At 38.0% G+C, this 18,967-nt stretch overlaps 1 protein-coding gene across 1 annotated transcript in view; it reads left to right on the forward strand.

Annotated features, from left to right (window-relative positions):
• ckmt2b (creatine kinase, mitochondrial 2b (sarcomeric)) overlaps positions 1-18,967 on the forward strand; it is a 64,561-nt gene that overhangs the window by 10,613 nt on the left and 34,981 nt on the right. Inside the window, exons 2-3 of the mRNA XM_039759268.1 lie at positions 11,599-11,760; positions 18,742-18,940. Coding sequence (XP_039615202.1) covers positions 11,612-11,760; positions 18,742-18,940 — 348 coding nt within the window. The 5' untranslated portion in view covers positions 11,599-11,611. The remainder of the gene's footprint in view (positions 1-11,598; positions 11,761-18,741; positions 18,941-18,967) is intronic.

Consider the following 18,967-nt stretch of genomic DNA (forward strand, 5'->3'; position numbering starts at 1 on the left):
GGGTACCGGACCCCCTGATAAGGGCTGTTCGGTCTCTGTACAACCGGTGTCAGAGCTTGGTCCGCATTGCCAGCAGTGAGTCAAACCCGTTTCCAGTGAGAGTTGGACTCCGCCAGGGCTGCCCTTTGTCACCGATTCTGTTGATAACTTTTATGGACAGAATTTCTAGGCGCAGCCAGGGTGTTGAAGGGGTCCGGTTTGGTGGACTCAGGATTGGGTCACTGCTTTTTGCAGATGATGTTGTCCTGTTTGCTTTATCAGACCGTGATCTTCAGTACTCTCTGGATTGGTTCACAGCTGAGTGTGAAGCAGCTGGGATGGGAATCAGCACCTCCAAATCCGAGACCATGGTCCTCAGCTGGAAAAGGGTGGAGTGCCCTCTCAGGGTTGGGGGCGAGATCCTGCCCCAAGTGGAGGAGTTCAAGTATCTTGGGGTCTTGTCCACGAGTAAAGGAAGAATGGAGCATGAGATCGACAGGCGGATTGGTGCGGTGTCCGCAGTGATGCGGGCTCTGCATCGGTCAGTCGTGGTGAAAAAGGAGCTGAGCCATAAGTCAAAGCTCTCAATTTACTGGTCAATCTACATTCCTACCCTCACCTATGGTCATGAGCTGTGGGTAGTGACCGAAAGAACGAGATTGCGAATACAAGTGGCTGAAATGAGTTTCCTCCGCAGGGTGTCTGGGCTTTCCCGTAAAGATAGGGTGAGAAGCTCAGTCATCCGGAAGGGGCTGAGATTAGAGCCGCTGCTCCACCACATCAAGAGGAGTCAGATGAGGTGGCTCTGGCATCTGATCAGGATGCCTCCTGGACGCCTCCCTGGCGAGGTGTTCCAGGCACGTCCAACCAGGAGGGACTAAGTCTCCCAGCTGGCCTGGGAAATGCCTCGGGATTCCCTCAGAAGAGCTAGAAGAAGTGGCCGGGGAGAGGGAAGTCTGGGTATCTCTGCTCAAGCTGCTGCCCCCGTGACCCGACCACGGATAAGCAGAAGGGGATGGATGGATACTGCAACACTCTTTATATCATTGAATAAAATCCTAAAGCAATATCAAATAAAGATGAGCTGAAACACTAAAGCTGAAATTCCACTGGTTGACATTACTGAGACAGGCCAAATTGTGCCTCCAGAAAGAAAAAAAAGTTAACTCGATAATGGTGAAGCATGATTGTCACTGACTTGATTTGAGATATCTGATGAAGTGATGTCTAAGGCAGGAAATTGGTTGGGTTACTCATTTTATCACAAACAATGAGGTAGCTCAGAAGCTGGCACACATAAATGAGTATTGAAATTAGTAGATATATGTCTACAGGCTATCTTTCAATGCTGTAACATCTACAGTATATTTATCATACTTGCAGCATAACAGAAAATTTATTTTTTGTGTCTAAAAGATGTGTAATACTGAGCAGGCTCCTGTCAATCATGGAGAATCCACTGATGTCACTGTCCTGCTCCACTGACAGACTGAGGAGATCGTTCCTCCCCCACACTATGCGAATCTTCAATTCCTCCCGGGGGGTTAAACGTTAACATTATACAAAGTTATTGTCTGTTTTACCTGCATTTTTATCACTCTTTAATTTAATATTGTCTTTTATCAGTATGCTGCTGCTGGAGTATGTGAATTTCTCCTTCGGATTTATCTATCTATCTAATAACAATAGTGCATATTAGGATCCATAAGCTTCAGGTCTCGGCTAAATATTTTATTAGATGGTATAAAAGATGAGAGGGCGGCATGGTGGCACAGTGGTAGCGGTGCTGCCTCACAGTTAGGAGACGCTGGTTTGTAGAGTTTGCATGTTCTCCCCGTGTCTGCGTGGGATTCCTACGGGTACTCTGGTTTCCTCCCACAGTTCAGGTTATGTGCATTGGCGATTCTAAATTGTCTCTAGTGTGTGCTTGGTGTGTGTGTGTGCACCCTCCCTGCCTGGGGTTTGTTTCCTGAGTTGCGCCCTGTGTTGACTGGGATTGGCTCCAACAGACTCCCATGACCCTGTAGTTAGAATATAGCGGGTTGTATGATGGGTGGATGGATGGATAATGGATGGATGGATAAAAGATGAGACAAAATCCACAAAAAGATTTGGGGCAGCCACCCGTATAATTGTACCAGTTTAGATCCAAAAACGAACTAACTGGTGTGGTTGAGATAATGGGTTTTTAAAGTGCAGCAGAGGAAGTGTCGTAATTATGACTGGAACTGGAAGTGACGTCATTGGACACATAACCAGAAGGGGCACCAGAAGTCATGGAGGCCAGGCGGAATTTCCCGTAATGGGTTTGCAGTGGAAAAAGAGAAAAGATCAGTGCAGCTCCCCACCCCCAGGTCTGGTGTGGAATTACCTTCCTTTGAGCCCTTTAGCTGCCTCCCATGTGCACTTGTGTGACAATGGTCATGTATTATAATGCTTTTATTCCTTTTATATTTTAGTAATGCAATCTAAATGTTAACTGCTTTCCTTAATGAATTGCTAACATTACTTGAAACTCCTATGGGTTACTAGTTGCTCTCTACCTTATGATGATGGTGAAAGTATTTTCTTTTAAATAAATATGAAGATGACTGTCTTTTTGAAAATGAGATTATCTGACTTGTGAATAACTGAATCTATACAGATTCTCATTGCAGTTATTTATTTTGCTAAATACGATTTATCTTCACATGTAACTTGAAGATTAAAGATTTAAAAAAAAAAATAGCACTAGTACGACCTCACTTACTGGGGTGTACTGTTTTCTTAAGTCAAAGTAAAATGGTTATAGGTTGAGTTCAGTCTTCAGTCTCTTGCTTGTTTTGAATTTGTACTTACTCTCGGTGTTCACATTAGTTGTTTCTAGACTCTCTGTTTTTTCCCACAACTTAAATTCTTACATCTCCAGTTAATGGGTATATTTCTCAAGGCAGTCGAGTTTATATGGCACAAACAGTCACCTGGCCCTCACATTCTATTTTTTGGCCCAAGTCAAACAGTTCGAAAGTAGTGTGATCTGCTCAGCAGTGCGGTATAGTGATTAAGGCTTTGACTTCAAACCCTGAGTTTGTGTGTTCAAATCTTGCTACTGATATTGTGTGACCATGAGCAAGTCACTTTACCTGTCTGTGCACCAACTGGAAAAAACAAAAAAAAGTAACTAATTGTATCTCAAATATTGTATATTGCCTTGGATAATGGCATCAGCCAAATATGTAAATACAAAAACTTCAAAATGAAAGCCAGGAATTGTGTGTTTTAGCAGGATTTTATTATAAGATTATATTTTTTACAGTGCCTTTAGATAGCTGTCCTATCTACAACCTTTAGCCTATTCGAAATGTCACATTGAATCATGAGATGCACATGCTGAGTCCCGCTAGAACAGGAAGTTGCCGCTTAATCTAATTTGTTTCTATTTTAAAAATTTTCCTGGCACTAATCTTTCAAAATGACTTCTCACACTTTTCCTGCGAGCAGGCAGGGAACTATTTATGGAGGCAGAAATCATTTCATAGGAAGACAGAAAGAGACAGAGAAGAGTAATGTATTAAAAGTGACTGACAAATAACAAAAGAGTCAACATAAATATATAAGCATGAATAAGACTCCAATCTCCATGCAGGGGTTTTTGTGGTGTAGCAATCAATCTAGCCACCTATATCCAACAGACAAAAACATTAAACACCACCGAGTTGGAAATTAACTCAATTACACTTGAAATGTAGAAACTGGGTGAAATTCAAATGAATGATGTTAACCATGTTTTTCTATTGTAACCAGAAACACTGGGAATCAATATTGTTTTCTGACATTTTATTAACAAGAAACACCATTTTAATTAAACATAATATGACAAAAATGTTAATTATTACTTACTGTAAAACAATCATTTAGAAATTCTTAAAAAACATTAAAAAAACACCAGATACTCAGATATCAGTAAATATTATGTTAGGATGTAGAGAGACCTAGGGTCAATTTTTTGCCTGATTTACATCTTATATTGTATCCTTAGGTTTTGAGTATTTATCTAGTTGTTGTAATATCACAAAAGCAAACTTTATATGTATGTGTAATTTGGTATTTCTCAAATACTGGGCTGGAATATTTGGTATGGGGCTGTCATGCCTCACTGCAAGCAGAATTCTTGCAGTTCACCGAGTGATCACATAGTCAGAAATGGTCAGGATGTGTGATGAAACTTGACCTATCCTTTCACTCTAGGACAGATGGCCAGACGCTAATTTGGGAGCTTACAATTGCTGGCTCTGACATTATAATCTGCTGAGATCTTGCAGTAAGGAGTGTATATTAAATGTAGTGTTGACTCCTGTTTGAAAGCTTCTGTTTGAAAGTTTCTTCTTGCAACCATTTAACACCCATAAGTATCCATATAAAGTGAATGAAACATACCTAATGAATATTGATAGGTACTAATTCCCATATAAAAACCATTTGATTTTTACATGGCAAAGGTAAAGCAATGCTATTTTGAAGACTTAATTCAGAAATATAAAATATTTTTAAAAACCTAATAAAAAAAGTAACTACTGCCGTTAATGATGACAGCTCCAGAGTTTGGACATTCTCATAAATTAAAAAGGTATAATTTAAAAACAGATGCAAAAATCACTTTACAATACAGAGAATTAGTGTCAGAACCATAGGTGGAGACAGCAAAGCTTTCCTCACTGGATCAATGTATCATACCTATCATTGGAAAATGTGCTGTGAGAGATGTGGTGGTAGAACTTGAAGGGACAGCACAATTGTGAAATGAGGAACATGTGTCATCAAAGCTTACCATTGTTGCCATTTGTAAATAGTGAATGAAATCAAAGATGCTTTTCAGTCAACTTTTATTTATGCTAACATAAAAGGTTAGCAAGGCCTATACAATTTAAGTGCCTTGAGCATGGGAAAGGTGCTATATAAATAAAATTTATTATTACAATTGTCTCCAGTAACACCCTGTATGTCACATTCTGCCAGGGGCCGCGTCCTCACTGGTGCAGTCTTGCAAACTCAGATGTACATAACAAAGTCATGTAAATAAGCTACATCCTAACAGATATTGCTTCATGTCTGAAAGAACGTAAAAAAAAAAAATACGTTAAATAAAATTGTCAGTGTACTCAAGCCAGGAGATACTAAGGATGAGATCTAGCTACCACCCCATCTTATAAGTGAAAAGACAGTGTGCAAAGGTTATGAAAGTTAAAGTAACATAAATCACATTAGTGATGCAGGTACACTGATTACTATATGCTGTGAATGCATGTGATCACCATCAGGCTGCTGGATCCCAGGGCAGGAAGAGCCAATCTCGAGAAGTATCAGGTGGGAAGCAGGCCTGAAACAGAAACCAATCCATCGCACGACACACACATGCAAATTCCAATAATCATTCACACTAACAATTAATCTAACTTAAAAATCTTTTGCACATACCTGAAAAAATACTACTTGGTTTATTGTGTATCTAGGCAGAAAAACTATTTCAATATCCATGGAAGTGGATGTAATTGCTAAACAAAACCTATATAACTTTTAACTTACATTTTTAAATGCTGTTATAACATCAACATTGTCTAAAAGTATGTGGACAAAACTAATATATGAGAGAAGTAAACTCTGAGAAATATCATTTTTATTATGAGAATCTGACAGCCTCATAATAGTCGATTATTTAAAGGGAGCCAAGATGCTGAGTTGTCATATTGAGAAAAGAAGTCTTGTGATGAGTAGTTTCCAGCTAAGTCTGGCTGCTCATTTGTGTTCTGCTATGTCCACAGGACAGTCAAGGTGAGGCAGTACTATAGGAGTAAACCACTGTTAAAAGTCTGTGTACTTCACAATCAATTCAGGCGCACACAAGCAGAGGTGGGTAGAGTAGCCAAAAATTCTACTCAAGTAAGAGTAGTGTTACTTCAAAATAATATTACTCAAGTAGAAGTAAAAAGTAGTCATCCAAAAAATGACTCAAGTAAGAGTAAAAAAGTATTTGGTGAAAAGACTACTCAAGTACTGAGTAACTGTTTGATCATAATAAATTATTTATTTTTTACAAATGCTGTAATAAGACAGACCAAAATATAAAATAATGTACAAATTCTGCTATTCCACATAATAAAATAAAAAATGAGTAAAAATAAATAACATCTTTACAAAATAAAGATGCACAAATAACACAAAGTTCCAAATCTCAGTTTTTCACAACAAAGTTTTTGAAGCCAATACATACAGTAGGTAACATGAATGTTTGAACAGTGCAAACTACTTACAGTGATAAAATATATGGTACACTGACAGTATAATGCTGCATATTCACTTGCCCTCCAAATAGCACAGCTGGTAGAAAATAACATTAGAATAAGGCAGCTTGTGCACGTACAAGAAGTCTCACTTTACCTTGACTGTCTGTGTCTGTGTGTGTTTGGTTAAAACGTGCTTGTTCTTCAGTAAAGTGATGGTTAAGCTTCAGCAGGAGTTGGGTCTCATTTTTCATGTATTCTTTTTTTCCCTGTCCGCTGTCTGTGAGGAGTTTATGCCGCTACTCCGCTACAGTTTGTGTGTGGTCATGTGACTGAATTTCTACTTCTGATTTGTGAAACAGAGCCATGTCATTCTTGTTGTTACGTCTGATTGGTGAAACAGTCATGCAGTATATCCACTGGCAGCTTCTCTCTGTCAAAAATTTAGCGTATCTAATGGAAAAAAGTAACGATTCGAGTGTTGCTCAATGTAGCAGAGTAAGAGTAGCGTTTCTTCTTCACAAATGTACTCAAGTAATAAAAAATAAAAAAAACAATCACAGATCAAGAGCAGATATTTGCATATTAGATCAGAGTATAACTTGCCTTTTATAGCCAGAAAACTCATTTGCTAGCTTAGATATAACCTTTTGTATACTTCATGCAAACAACCTCAAACAAGCTTCATGAAATGTAATACAATTGAAATCTACATTCTGGAGTTTTATGTTAAGATAAAGAATTTTGAAGCTGATACTAAGTCAAAAAGATTTCAATTTAATAAAGTGAGCCGGCGGGGGCAGCCTGGCGCAACAAGACACTAAAGCCTATAGTATACTTTTTCTTCACACTTTTATTCCTCAAGTCAAGTCTCTAGTCCAGGGGTCTCCAACACGTCGCTCGCGAGCTACCAGTAGCTCACAACCCCTTTCCATGTAGCTCGCCAAAGGGTTAATGAATCCTACATAAATCTGAAAACTTGTTTAGTCCAATTAGGGGTGGGCGATCTTTCCAAAAAATCATATCACGATCCACAATCTGAATGGTAATCTATCTTTTTAATGTGGCACACACTTAAGAGAATATCCGGGCGCAAACTCATCAAGACCTAAGTAACATCCATCCATCCATTATCCAACCTGCTATATCCTAACTACAGGGTCACGGGGGTCTGCTGGAGTGAACCCGGGACTCCTAAATGCAAGGCAGCAGCGCTACCCACTGCGCCACCATGCCGCCCAAACCAAGAAACACTTTATTTTAAATATCAAACAAAGTTGAATTCAATTGTTCTCTCATTCACTAGCTAAGCGGTGTTAAGGAACATGCCCTGAAGCTGGCGAGTGAGTGAGGAAGGCCCCTCCCCTTGGCCTGCTGTGTCTCTCTTGGATTAGCGCAAATAAATCAGTACCGTAAGCGAACTATGATACATAGCGAAATGAGAGAATTCGCAAAATCAACCAGAATGTTCAAGCAAATTCTAGAAAAAAAACAGATCTAAATCTTTTAAGTAGCTCTCACACGACAGACAGACAGACATTGGATTTTATGTATTATATATTAGTAAACCTTCAAAATAATATGCAGTTAAAGTCTCAACAGCATTCTCAGCATTACTGGAGCTTAGTAGAGCTAGATAACTATAAGAATCTTCACCAAGCAGCTCTGAAAATGTTTGCTTTGTTTGGCTCTACATACCTCTGTGAGTCTGCCTTTTCTGACATAAATCTCATGAAATCAAAGTTCAGAACAACGATGACAGATTATATGACTCCATAAGAGTGAACCTAAGTGGCTGCACTCCACCATACACCTCTCTTGTTGACTCCATGCAGTGCCAGTCATCTGAATAACTAAAAAACACATCACACATGCAACTGGACATGTGGATAAAGTGACACAGTGACATGTGAGAAAATGACAAATGAATAAGTCATATCCGTGTATTTGGAATTGCATTGTTTTGTTTTGACAGCATTCATGTTTTAATTCAATAGTGTGAGATACACTAGAAAATGCATAAAGACGTACAAAATGCACTTGCAGGTGAACTAAATATTTTTGTGATGCTTTAAATAAGTTGTGGACACCAACATTTTGTAAATGTTCAGGCAAAACAAGCTTATTCAGTTTGTTTGGGTTTGTTTTGCTATGAGAATAAACGTTAGAAAACATGAGTAGCTCTCAACCATTTTGTAAAAGTAACTCTCAGGGGAAAAAAGGTTGGAGACCCCTACTCTAGTCCCATAGGAGAATTAAATGGCAGATTTGGCAAGACAATGGGCAAAATATCTGTTACTAGAATATATGTATCAGAACTATTTTGACAAAAACAGGATGTTAAGCCCAAGAAAGCTTAACAATATTACTCACCTGAATGTTCTAAAATAACATCAAGCCGAGTTCTGAGAGTCCATAAAGCACTGTTAAGTCCCTTTAGTGTTGTTCCCAAATAATAAAAGCTCTTTTCATCATAGGCACTTCACCCAGAGTAGCCTTTCAGAAAGAACTCTGATCTCTTTAAGTAATCATATGTGCACAACCCTTTCTCTTAGCAAAAGTGACTGGAATGGACATTTCTTTGCCATTTCTCCATGCGTTTGAGTTGGACTTCCGTTTCTGCACAACCAATTTTGAGATTGTGTTCCCTCTGTTGTGGGTTCCCCTGCTCCAAAAAGAGTACAACATACATTGGGGTATCTTTAGTTGTCAGACCCTTTACTAGTGGCTTCCACTGTGTTTCCAAGGTTGTTTATTTAAAGAGGTATTCTACAGAGACAAAGACAGACGCTTAGACATTTGCAGCACATCTTTTGCAATCAAAAATTGCATCAATGTTTGTAACATGTAGCAGGTCCACATGGACTGGTTATAAGCATTTGTAAAATGTGTTATGTTCATGAACCTTTGGCAGAGCTATGACTGTGTTAGAATTTCTTAAACTGTAGGTTGCGACTTGAATGTGTTTGTGATAGGTCGCCACATAATTATGTAGTGAAGTTAGCCATGTTCATCCAAGTGCAAATTCAGTGCCAAGTGCAATACTGTAACTCCCTTTTTTGTGTGGCATTTATTGCAGTAGTATGTGAAACTACATCATTAACACATCATAGAGAGCCTGAGCTTCTACGGCACGAAAATATTCCCCATGACGCAACCTCCCCCTCTCAGAACTTGTGAAACAATCAAACTGAGATGACTGGCAATTAAAGATGCATATAAGAAAGGAATGAAGAAAATGAAAATAATAGATGTGGCACATGGATTTTCATGGTGTTATGAAGGGATGAGTGAATAGTGTGGTTGTATACAGTGTCACACACGTGTGAGTAGGAGGCAGCTAAAGGGTCTGAGTAAGTGTAATAAAACATCTGACCAGGGGGCGGCGGAGTGTTCTGACTGTCTTTCTCAGTTCCCTATAGACCTTTCCCGGGAAATCCAACAAGGTTCCGGAGACTCAGAAAACATCACTTCCGAATCCAGCCCCTTTGCTGACGTCACTTCCGGAGCCAGCCCCTTTGATGATGTCACTTCTGGTTCCGGCCATTCTAATGACATAATTTCCTCTCCAGACCTTTAAAGCCTCCATCTTGGGCTACTATAGTCAGTTCTGTTGTGGACTCTGTTATAAGCACATCGTGCTTCAAAAACTTAAACCTTTGCAGCTCGGAAAAACAATATACGGGTGGCTGCCCCAAACCTTTATGATGTCTTTGGCGTATTATTGTCACAACAGCTATATAGTGCAAGGACATTGTTGTATACTGAAAGCAGTTTCAGTGGCCATGTACAACTGGTCAATACTTTATCACATGTTCACTGTTAAGGCATAGTGCTCAACCTAATTCTTTAACCAAAGTACAGAGACATTATTACATTATTACAAGTTTAATGTGCATCAGCAAGGAAGATTTCCTTCTCATGACACTACTTTAAAGTGGTTGGATATCTTTAAGTCTATTGGCAATGTGAAGGACATGTTTGGACTGTTGAGAACTACAAAAACACAAGAAAATATCCAAAGGTTGAAACAAACTGTAGACATTCAGCACAGTGTCAGTCAGTACCATTAAACATTTCACATGGAACTGTTTGCCAAATTCTTCATCAACATTTAGCCATATAAATAAAATAGTACTTGCATTTTTTAGAAATAATTTAGCTATTTAACATAATTGTTAAAAGAAAACTGGGATATGTTAAAGTATTTTAAGACACATTTAGAAAACTGTATCGTTATATTAATTGTGGAGCTATTATGAAAGACGTTATTTAAGACAAGGTAAATCAAGTGCATTGATTAATTTTTTTTGACAACTATATTCCTTATCTGGTGCCATAAATCAGGTGACATAGTTAAGTTATTACACTTACTAGTCCTTCATTTTTTTTTTCATTTTTTGTAATCAATTTATTTCTTTTAGCTTTACTGAAGCTTATATAAAGCATTTACACTGGCAATGGTATACTGTACCTCAGGATTCTATTTCCTGTTTTGAATTGAATTTATTATTTTATTAGCACTATGTTTACTTTCCACTTTTCTGTTTTAGTGACATGTAAACATAAATGACATGTGAACATAAATTAAATATTTTACAAAATATGTTTTTGCTTAATATTTCTTTATGCATTTTTTAGTTATTCATTTATTTATTTCAGTGACACCACAAGCAACATGAAATATGGCATAAAATGTAAGCTGTCTTTTTCATCTGTCAAAGTTAAGAGGGTGGGCTCTAACAAGTACTGTTTATTGATTTATGAATCGTTAGTGAAGTACATACTCACAAGTCTGTGGCGAATACAAGGGCAAGTAACATTGGCCAGTATTACCACACAAAGGGGCTACTTTAATATGAGAAGCTCCAAATTCATCAGCAGGAGCAGTTTGCACTTGAAATGTTGGATGAATGTACAGTATGGCCTTTAAAGGCTGAGGATTTATGTCCACTCTACTGAAGATTCACCAGGTAAAATGCAATACTCATAAGAACCCACCATCTTAACTTTTGCAGCTGAAAATGACAATTTTCATTTGATTGAATATTTCATGTTGCATACAGTGGCGCTGAAATAATACTGTAAATAATACATAGATTCAAAAATAAAAAGCAAAAACATTTCATGAAACATTTGACTATTCCTGTTTCACATATCATTGTTTTTCATTTATTTACTGGCACATTTCACTATACACTTATTTATTTGCATATTTAATTATTTAGTTTGTTTGAAATATTCTAAAACTAAAAGTAGTTCATTTATTCTGTTCATTGGTTGAAAATTGGGCCAAAGACTAGAATGGGAATTGAAAAACCGGTTAATTTCAGTATACTGAATTTATTACGTCTGTTCACAGGTTTACAGTAAGGATGGCAAGCACCTTCTCTAGAATGCTGATGGGCCGCAAGACAGCCATGCTTCTGGCCAGCCTTGGAACTGGTGCTCTGGCCTCTGGTTACCTAATGAGTGATGTCAACCATGCTGCAGTTATTGATAGGACAAAAATCTTTCCTCCCAGGTCAGTGACAAACCTTGGTAGACCTGTAGGCACAAATTTAGCCTAAAGGCTTGAAAAATATAATAATGAAAATAAGAAAGGAAAGACCAAAAAAAAATCTATCTACAGGTTTCATCATAAATGTGTGTGCAGAACCATTGCATTTGAACTTGCTTTACATTTTCAGCTATCTTAGAATTTCCTATATACAATGTGCAGAAGCAAGGTGTAAAAAAGTTGTAATGATGTCTGTTTTAAGTGATTTTTTTTTAAAAATATTATTTAGTATAGGATATATAATGCCCTGTTTTGACTTTTGTTTTATGCATATTGCATTATTACCTCAGAGAAATTTGGCAATTGTCTATAGTGATAGTAGATGCAAATGGCTGAGTGTTCCATGTTTGCTTTCACTGTACTTGGGGGGAAAACTTGGAAAAGATTTTTTAAAAAGTCACATATAGATGCCTGCTATATTGCATCTCTTACATACGGTACATCTCCTGTCATGAAGAATCTAAAATAATTATTTTTTGTTTAACATATGTTTACCTAAGTGCCTACTATGATGGAGAGGATAAATGCGCAACTCTTTATCTGTCTGTAGGTCACACTGCACACCTATTAAAATCAAGTTTATTTTGGATACTTTTTTCAAATTTATATTAATAATAAAAATTCATAATTTGTTCCTCCATGTCCCATACTTCCTCATTCCAGTATAGGGCCATGGAGGGTCAAAGTGTATCCTGGATAGGACACACATACAAAGTCAATTTTCGATTTAGTGAGATTAGCAAATGGATATTTCATTTATACTGTATGTATATTCACAAAGTTGGACAGACTAGCAACAGTCCATATAATAATAAGTAATACTATGGAAATACAAACTCAACTTTATTCTTTACACATAACAGTACTACAACTACTACTACTACTACTATTATAATCCTAACTAGGGGGCTTACCCCCTACTCGCTTCGCTCGCCCACCCCTCTTGCCCGCGCTATGCATCAGCGTGAAGAGGGGGCCTGAACGCACCATAAGGAGAGATGGTTGCTCCTCCAAAACCCCTTCTTGCAAAATGCAGTTATTTTTTACTTCCTCTTTGCTCGATCATCTACTGGACTGCTGCTGCTACTGTGCTGCATGATCTGCATCTCGCGTGGTGCTTTGAACATTTAAAAGCCTGTACAACAGCTGTCTTTGTCTTTTATTTCCGGCCCGGGCGTGGTTAAATCTGTTGGCACAAAGTCTCGTTTTGTGGGATGTGAGTTCTTGATATTTTAGTTTAGAATTTAAAAACGGAATTAGAATCTGAAAATCTAACATCACATTGAAGTTCAATAAACACTGAAAAGAATGATACCCAACATATATATGTAGGTTTTAAAATAAGCCAGATTTAGAGCATGACAAAAAACATGACATAAAAGCGTCACATAAAATCGTTGCACTTTTAGGCTTAGGATTTTATATACATATACAGTGGGATGCAAAAGTTTGGGCAACCTTGTTAATAGTCATTATTTTCCTGTATAAATTGTTGGTTGTTACGATAAAAAATGGCAGTTAAATATATCATATAGGAGACACACACAGTGATATTTGAGAAGTGAAATGAAGTTTATTGGATTTACAGAAAGTGTGCAATAATTGTTCAAACAAAATCAGGCAGGTGCATAAATTTGGGCACCGTTGTCATTTTATTGATTCCAAAACTTTTAGAACTAATTATTGGAACTCAAATTGGCTTGGTAAGCTCAGTGACCCCTGACCTACATACGCAGGTGAATCCTATAATGAGAAAGAGTATTTAAGGGGGTCAACTGTAAGTTTCCCTCCTCCTTTAATTTTCTCTGAAGAGTAGCAACATGGGGGTAACAAAACAACTCTCAAATGACCTGAAGACAAAGATTGTTCACCATCATGGTTTAGGGGAAGGATACAGAAAGCTGTCCCAGAGATTTAAGCTGTCTGTTTCCACAGTTAGGAACATATTGAGGAAATGGAAGACCACAGGCTCAGTTCAAGTTAAGGCTCAAGTGGCAGACCAAGAAAGATTTCGGATAGACAGAAGCGAATGGTGAGAACAGTCAGAGTCAACCCACAGACCAGCACCAAAGACCTACAACATCATCTTGCAGCAGATGGAGTCACTGTGCATCGTTCAACCATTCAGCGCACTTTACACAAGGAGATGCTGCATGTGAGAGTGATGCAGAAGAAGCCTTTTCTCCGCCCACAGCACAAACAGAGCCGCTTGAGGTATGCTCAAGCACATTTGGACAAGCCAGCTTCATTTTGGAATAAGGTGCTGTGGACTGATGAAACAAAAATTGAGTTATCTGGGCATAACAAGGGGCGTTATGCATGGAGGAAAAAGAACACAGCATTCCAAGAAAAACACCTGCTACCTACAGTAAAATATGGTGGTGGTTCCATCATGCTGTGGGGCTGTGTGGCTAGTGCAGGGACTGGGAATCTTGTCAAAGTTGAGGGACGCATGGATTCCACTCAGTATCAGCAGATTCTGGAGACCAATGTCCAGGAATCAGTGACAAAGCAGAAGCTGCGCCGGGGCTGGATCTTTCAACAAGACAACGACCCGAAACACTGCTCAAAATCCACTGAGGCATTCATGCAGAGGAACAAGTACAACGTTCTGGAATGGCCATCTCAGTCCCCAGACCTGAATATAATTGAAAATCTGTGGTGTGAGTTAAAGAGAGCTGTCCATGCTCGGAAGCCATCAAACCTGAATGAACTAGAGATGTTTTTGAAAAAGGGATATGGTCCAAAATACCTTCAACCACAATCCAGACTCTCATTGGAACCTACAGGAAGCGTTTAGAGGCTGTAATTTCTGCAAAAGGTGGATCTACTAAATATTGATTTCATTTCTTTTTTGTGGTGCCCAAATTTATGCACCTGCCTGATTTTGTTTGAACAATTATTGCACACTTTCTGTAAATCCAATAAACTTCATTTCACTTCTCAAATATCACTGTGTGTGTCTCCTATATGATATATTTAACTGACATTTTTTATCGTAACAACCAACGATTTATACAGGAAAATAATGACTATTAACAAGGTTGCCCAAACTGTTGCATCCCACTGTATATATATATATATATATAGAGAGAGAGAGAGAGCAAGAGTAGATAATCCTGTTATTATTATAAGTATATTAATAATAATTACTGTTATCTTTCTATCTATTTTCTAATGGGCTTATTCAGTTATGTGTTGTAGTAGATGAAATTACAAAAATACAAGGCAGGAATCAATCTTGAACACAAGTTCATCACAAGGCACATTCACACATAGCACCACACATACAAGGCAAATTATATGGATGGATGCCCTTTGGCATTTTTTGAAACTGTTATACATCATGCTGACACCTGATATTAGGAGATTTGGAGTCCAAGTATGAAAGGATTGAATCTTTGTATTACATTGCCATGGCCAGTGAATTGTGGCCAGTTGGCCTACTGAACATCACCAAAACTATGACCTAGTCTGAGTTAGACTGTGAAAGTGGACTTGCTGCTGAGGTTCAACTTCTCAGGAAGTGCTGTTGACTAGAACTTATGTAGCAGAGGTAGTGTCAAGATAAGGGAGATATATTTCAGGCCACTGTGATTTAAAATGTCTTTAGTGCATGTGGATGCCTTGTTTAATGACTGACTCAAACTGTGCAGGGTTATTTGCAGATTACATACAATACAATACAGTTTATTTTTGTATAGCCTAAAATCACACAGGAAGTGCCGCAATGGGCTTTAACAGGCCCTGCCTTTTGACAGCCCCCCAGCCTTGACTCTCTGAGAAGACAAGGAAAAACTCCCAATAAAACCTTGTAGGGAAAATGGAAGAAACCTCGGGAAAGGCAGTTCAAAGAGAGACCCCTTTCCAGGTAGGTTGGGCGTGCAGTGGGTGTCAAAAGTAGGGGGTCAATACAATACAATATACAGAACAGAACAATTCCTTAAGACAGCATAATAATAAAAATTTTAGAAGTACGGTTTAACAGTAGATGATATGACATAATTAGGTTTGGATATTTTTAGAGTCCTGGAGACCTCATCCATCTCGCTGCCTTCCCATTTGGCCATGCCTCGGCTGAAACGTTGCTCCGATGAAAGGACCCCTCTTTCCCATGATTCCTGTGATCCTCCATCAGGGATGACTTTACCATAGGCAGGCAAACAACTTGGCAGGTGGGCGTGGCACCAATGCCACATTTGGGTACCGAGAAAGAAACAGAATAGGTGAGGGTTAGTATTCAAATATAATTATCATGTTACTTATGTTATAGTGCTAATGACTAACAACAGAGATGCAGTATGTACAGTTAATCAGCAGCTCTAGTCAGGATATGCTAAACTGAAGTAGTGAGTCTTCAGCCAGGATTTAAAGGCTAAGACTGAAGGGGCATCTCTTATGGAAGCAGGAAGACCATTCCACAGTTTAGGGGCCCTGTAACTAAAAGCTCGACCTCCCACTGTTATTTTATTAATCCTTGGAATCCTAAGCAGACCGGCATCTTGAGATCTTAATGTGCTCAGGTTTGTAAGTCATGATAAGTTCAGACAAGTAAGCGGACCTTGGCCATTTAATGCTTTATATGTTAAAAGGAGGATTTTGAAATCTGCCCTAAACTTAACTGGGAGCCAGTGTAAAGATTTAAGAACTGGGGTTATGTGTTCATATTTTCTTGTTCTTGTAATAATTCTTGCAGCGCATTTTGGATTAACTGGAGGCTGTATAGAGAACAGTTTGAACAGCCAGTGAACACCGCATTGCAGTAGTCAATCCTACTAGAGATAAATGCATGAATTAATTTCTCACAATCCTGTTTATTTAGAAAGCGCCTTAATTTCCTAACATTTTTAAGATGGAAAAACATGTTTTGGACGACTTTGTAATATGCTTTAAATGACATGCTAGAGTCAAAGATAACTCCTAGATTGCGGGCTGATTCAGTAAAATTAATTGGGATTCCAACTGAGTTAAATGACGACAAAATATTGCTGTGATCAGCGTCATTCCCTCCAACAATTAACATCTCTGTTTTATCTGTATTTAAAGACAAGTAGTTCTCATTCATCCATTCCTTTAATTCACTAACACAACTAATTAAAGACAACATCGGAGAAACTTCATTTGATTTAAATGAAAGGTATAACTGGGTGTCATCTGCATACGAGTGAAAATTAACATTATGTTTCCTAATGAGAGATCCCAGTGGAAGCATGTAAAGTGAAAACAGTAAAGGTCCCAGTACTGAGCCCTGCGGACACCATATTGAACTTCTGTGTATAATGATGGAGTACTGTCTGCACATTTCTGTACATACTGGAATCGATTTGATAAATAAGAACTGAACCAAGCGAGCACGGGCCTGTAAGCCCAACATCGTTTTCTAGCCTGTGCAGTAAAATAGAATGGTCAATGGTGTCAAATGCTGCACTTAAGTCCAACAACATAATTACAGTGGAATTTCCTTCATCAGAGGATATCAGAATGTCATTTACAACCCGTGTTAGTGCGTTTCTGTACTATGACCAGTGCGAAAGCCAGACTGGAATTTCTCAAATAAATTGTAATGCGTAAGGTGTGACTGAAGCTGACTGGCGACTACTTTCTCTAGTATTTTAGAGAGAAATGGTAAATTTGAAATAGGCCTATAGTTATTTAGTATGTGTGGGTCTAGGTCTGACTTTTTAAGTAAAGGTTTAATGACTGACACTTTTAGTGCATCAGGTACGTGCCATGCAGTAATGAACTATTGATAACGGTTAGAATAGGCTGCAAGAACATCCATTGCACTTTTACTAGTTTTGTTGGCACTGGATCTAGGGAACAAGTAGTGGGCTTCATTTTAGTAATTAAAGTTAAGACTTCCTGGTGAGTTACAGGATTAAAATTATTAAAGTGCTGAATGCAATGTGCACAGGGTCTGCTAAGCTAGTATTTGGTTTGTACTGTGATGCTGAGATCTGGGATCTTATATTTTTAATTTTCTCATTGAAGAAGTTCATAAAGTCTGTACTGCTAATATCTGTTGGTATTTTGCACTGTTGATCTGAATTCCCATTTGTTAATTTAGCCACTGCTCTAAAAAGTACCCTAGGATTTTTATTATTGCTATCTATTAATGTAGAATAGTATTCTGAGCGAGCTTTAAAGAGGGCTTTTTTATATTTATTTACACTCTCTGTCCATGCAATTTGAAAGACATGTAGCTTTGTTGTTCTCCATCTGCTCCAGTTTTCGACACTCTAATTTAAGAGCTCGAGTATTTTCATTAAACCAGGGAGAGTTTCTATGTGCTTTGATCACTTTTGTTTTAGGGGAGCCACTGTGTCCAGAGCATCTCTCAAGGTCACATTATAATGTGATATTAGCTGATCTAAATTGTTTTCCACGTTTACATTTGATGTTAACTGATCTAAATGGTTTTCCACAATTACACTCGACTTACTCAAGGTATCTATAAATTTTGAAGCAGAATTACAATCTAGATGTCGCACTGTCTTTGTTTTAATCTGCGAGTGCGCTGGCATGGGCAGAACTAAATCAAATGTAATTAAGAAGTGATCGGAAATAACTACATTTAATGGAGTAATATTTAAATTTTGAATTTCAACTTTGTAAGTTATAATTAAATCTAAAGTATAGTTATGATTATGAGTTGGACCTTTGACAATCTGACAAAATCCTACTGAATTTAACAAATAAGTAAAACATTTGCTAAAAGTGTCAGTTTCCACATCAATGTGTACATTAAAAAAAGATTAAAGCATACTGTATACTGTAAATGACATATCTCACATTAATATGTTATTTTAATACAGTTAAAACCTATGATTTTGTCTTTTTTTTTTTTAAATTTTTGGATTTTCACCTTGGAAATCCCTTTTACATGTACTGCCCACACCAACAGTTTTCCCAATTAAAAATGTACTCATCTTTCTGTTTTTCTAGCTCTGACTATCCAGACCTTCGCAAGCATAACAACTGCATGGCTTCTCATTTGACCCCTGCCATATACTGCAGACTGAGGGACAAGCTCACACCCAGTGGCTGGAGTCTGGACCAATGCATCCAAACAGGAGTGGATAACCCAGGACACCCATTTATCAAAACTGTTGGCATGGTTGCCGGTGATGAAGAATCTTATGAGGCAAGATGTTTTTTGTTTGTTTGTTTA

The sequence above is a fragment of the Polypterus senegalus genome, chromosome 7 (assembly GCF_016835505.1).
Source record: "Polypterus senegalus isolate Bchr_013 chromosome 7, ASM1683550v1, whole genome shotgun sequence".
Lineage (NCBI taxonomy): Eukaryota > Metazoa > Chordata > Cladistia > Polypteriformes > Polypteridae > Polypterus > Polypterus senegalus.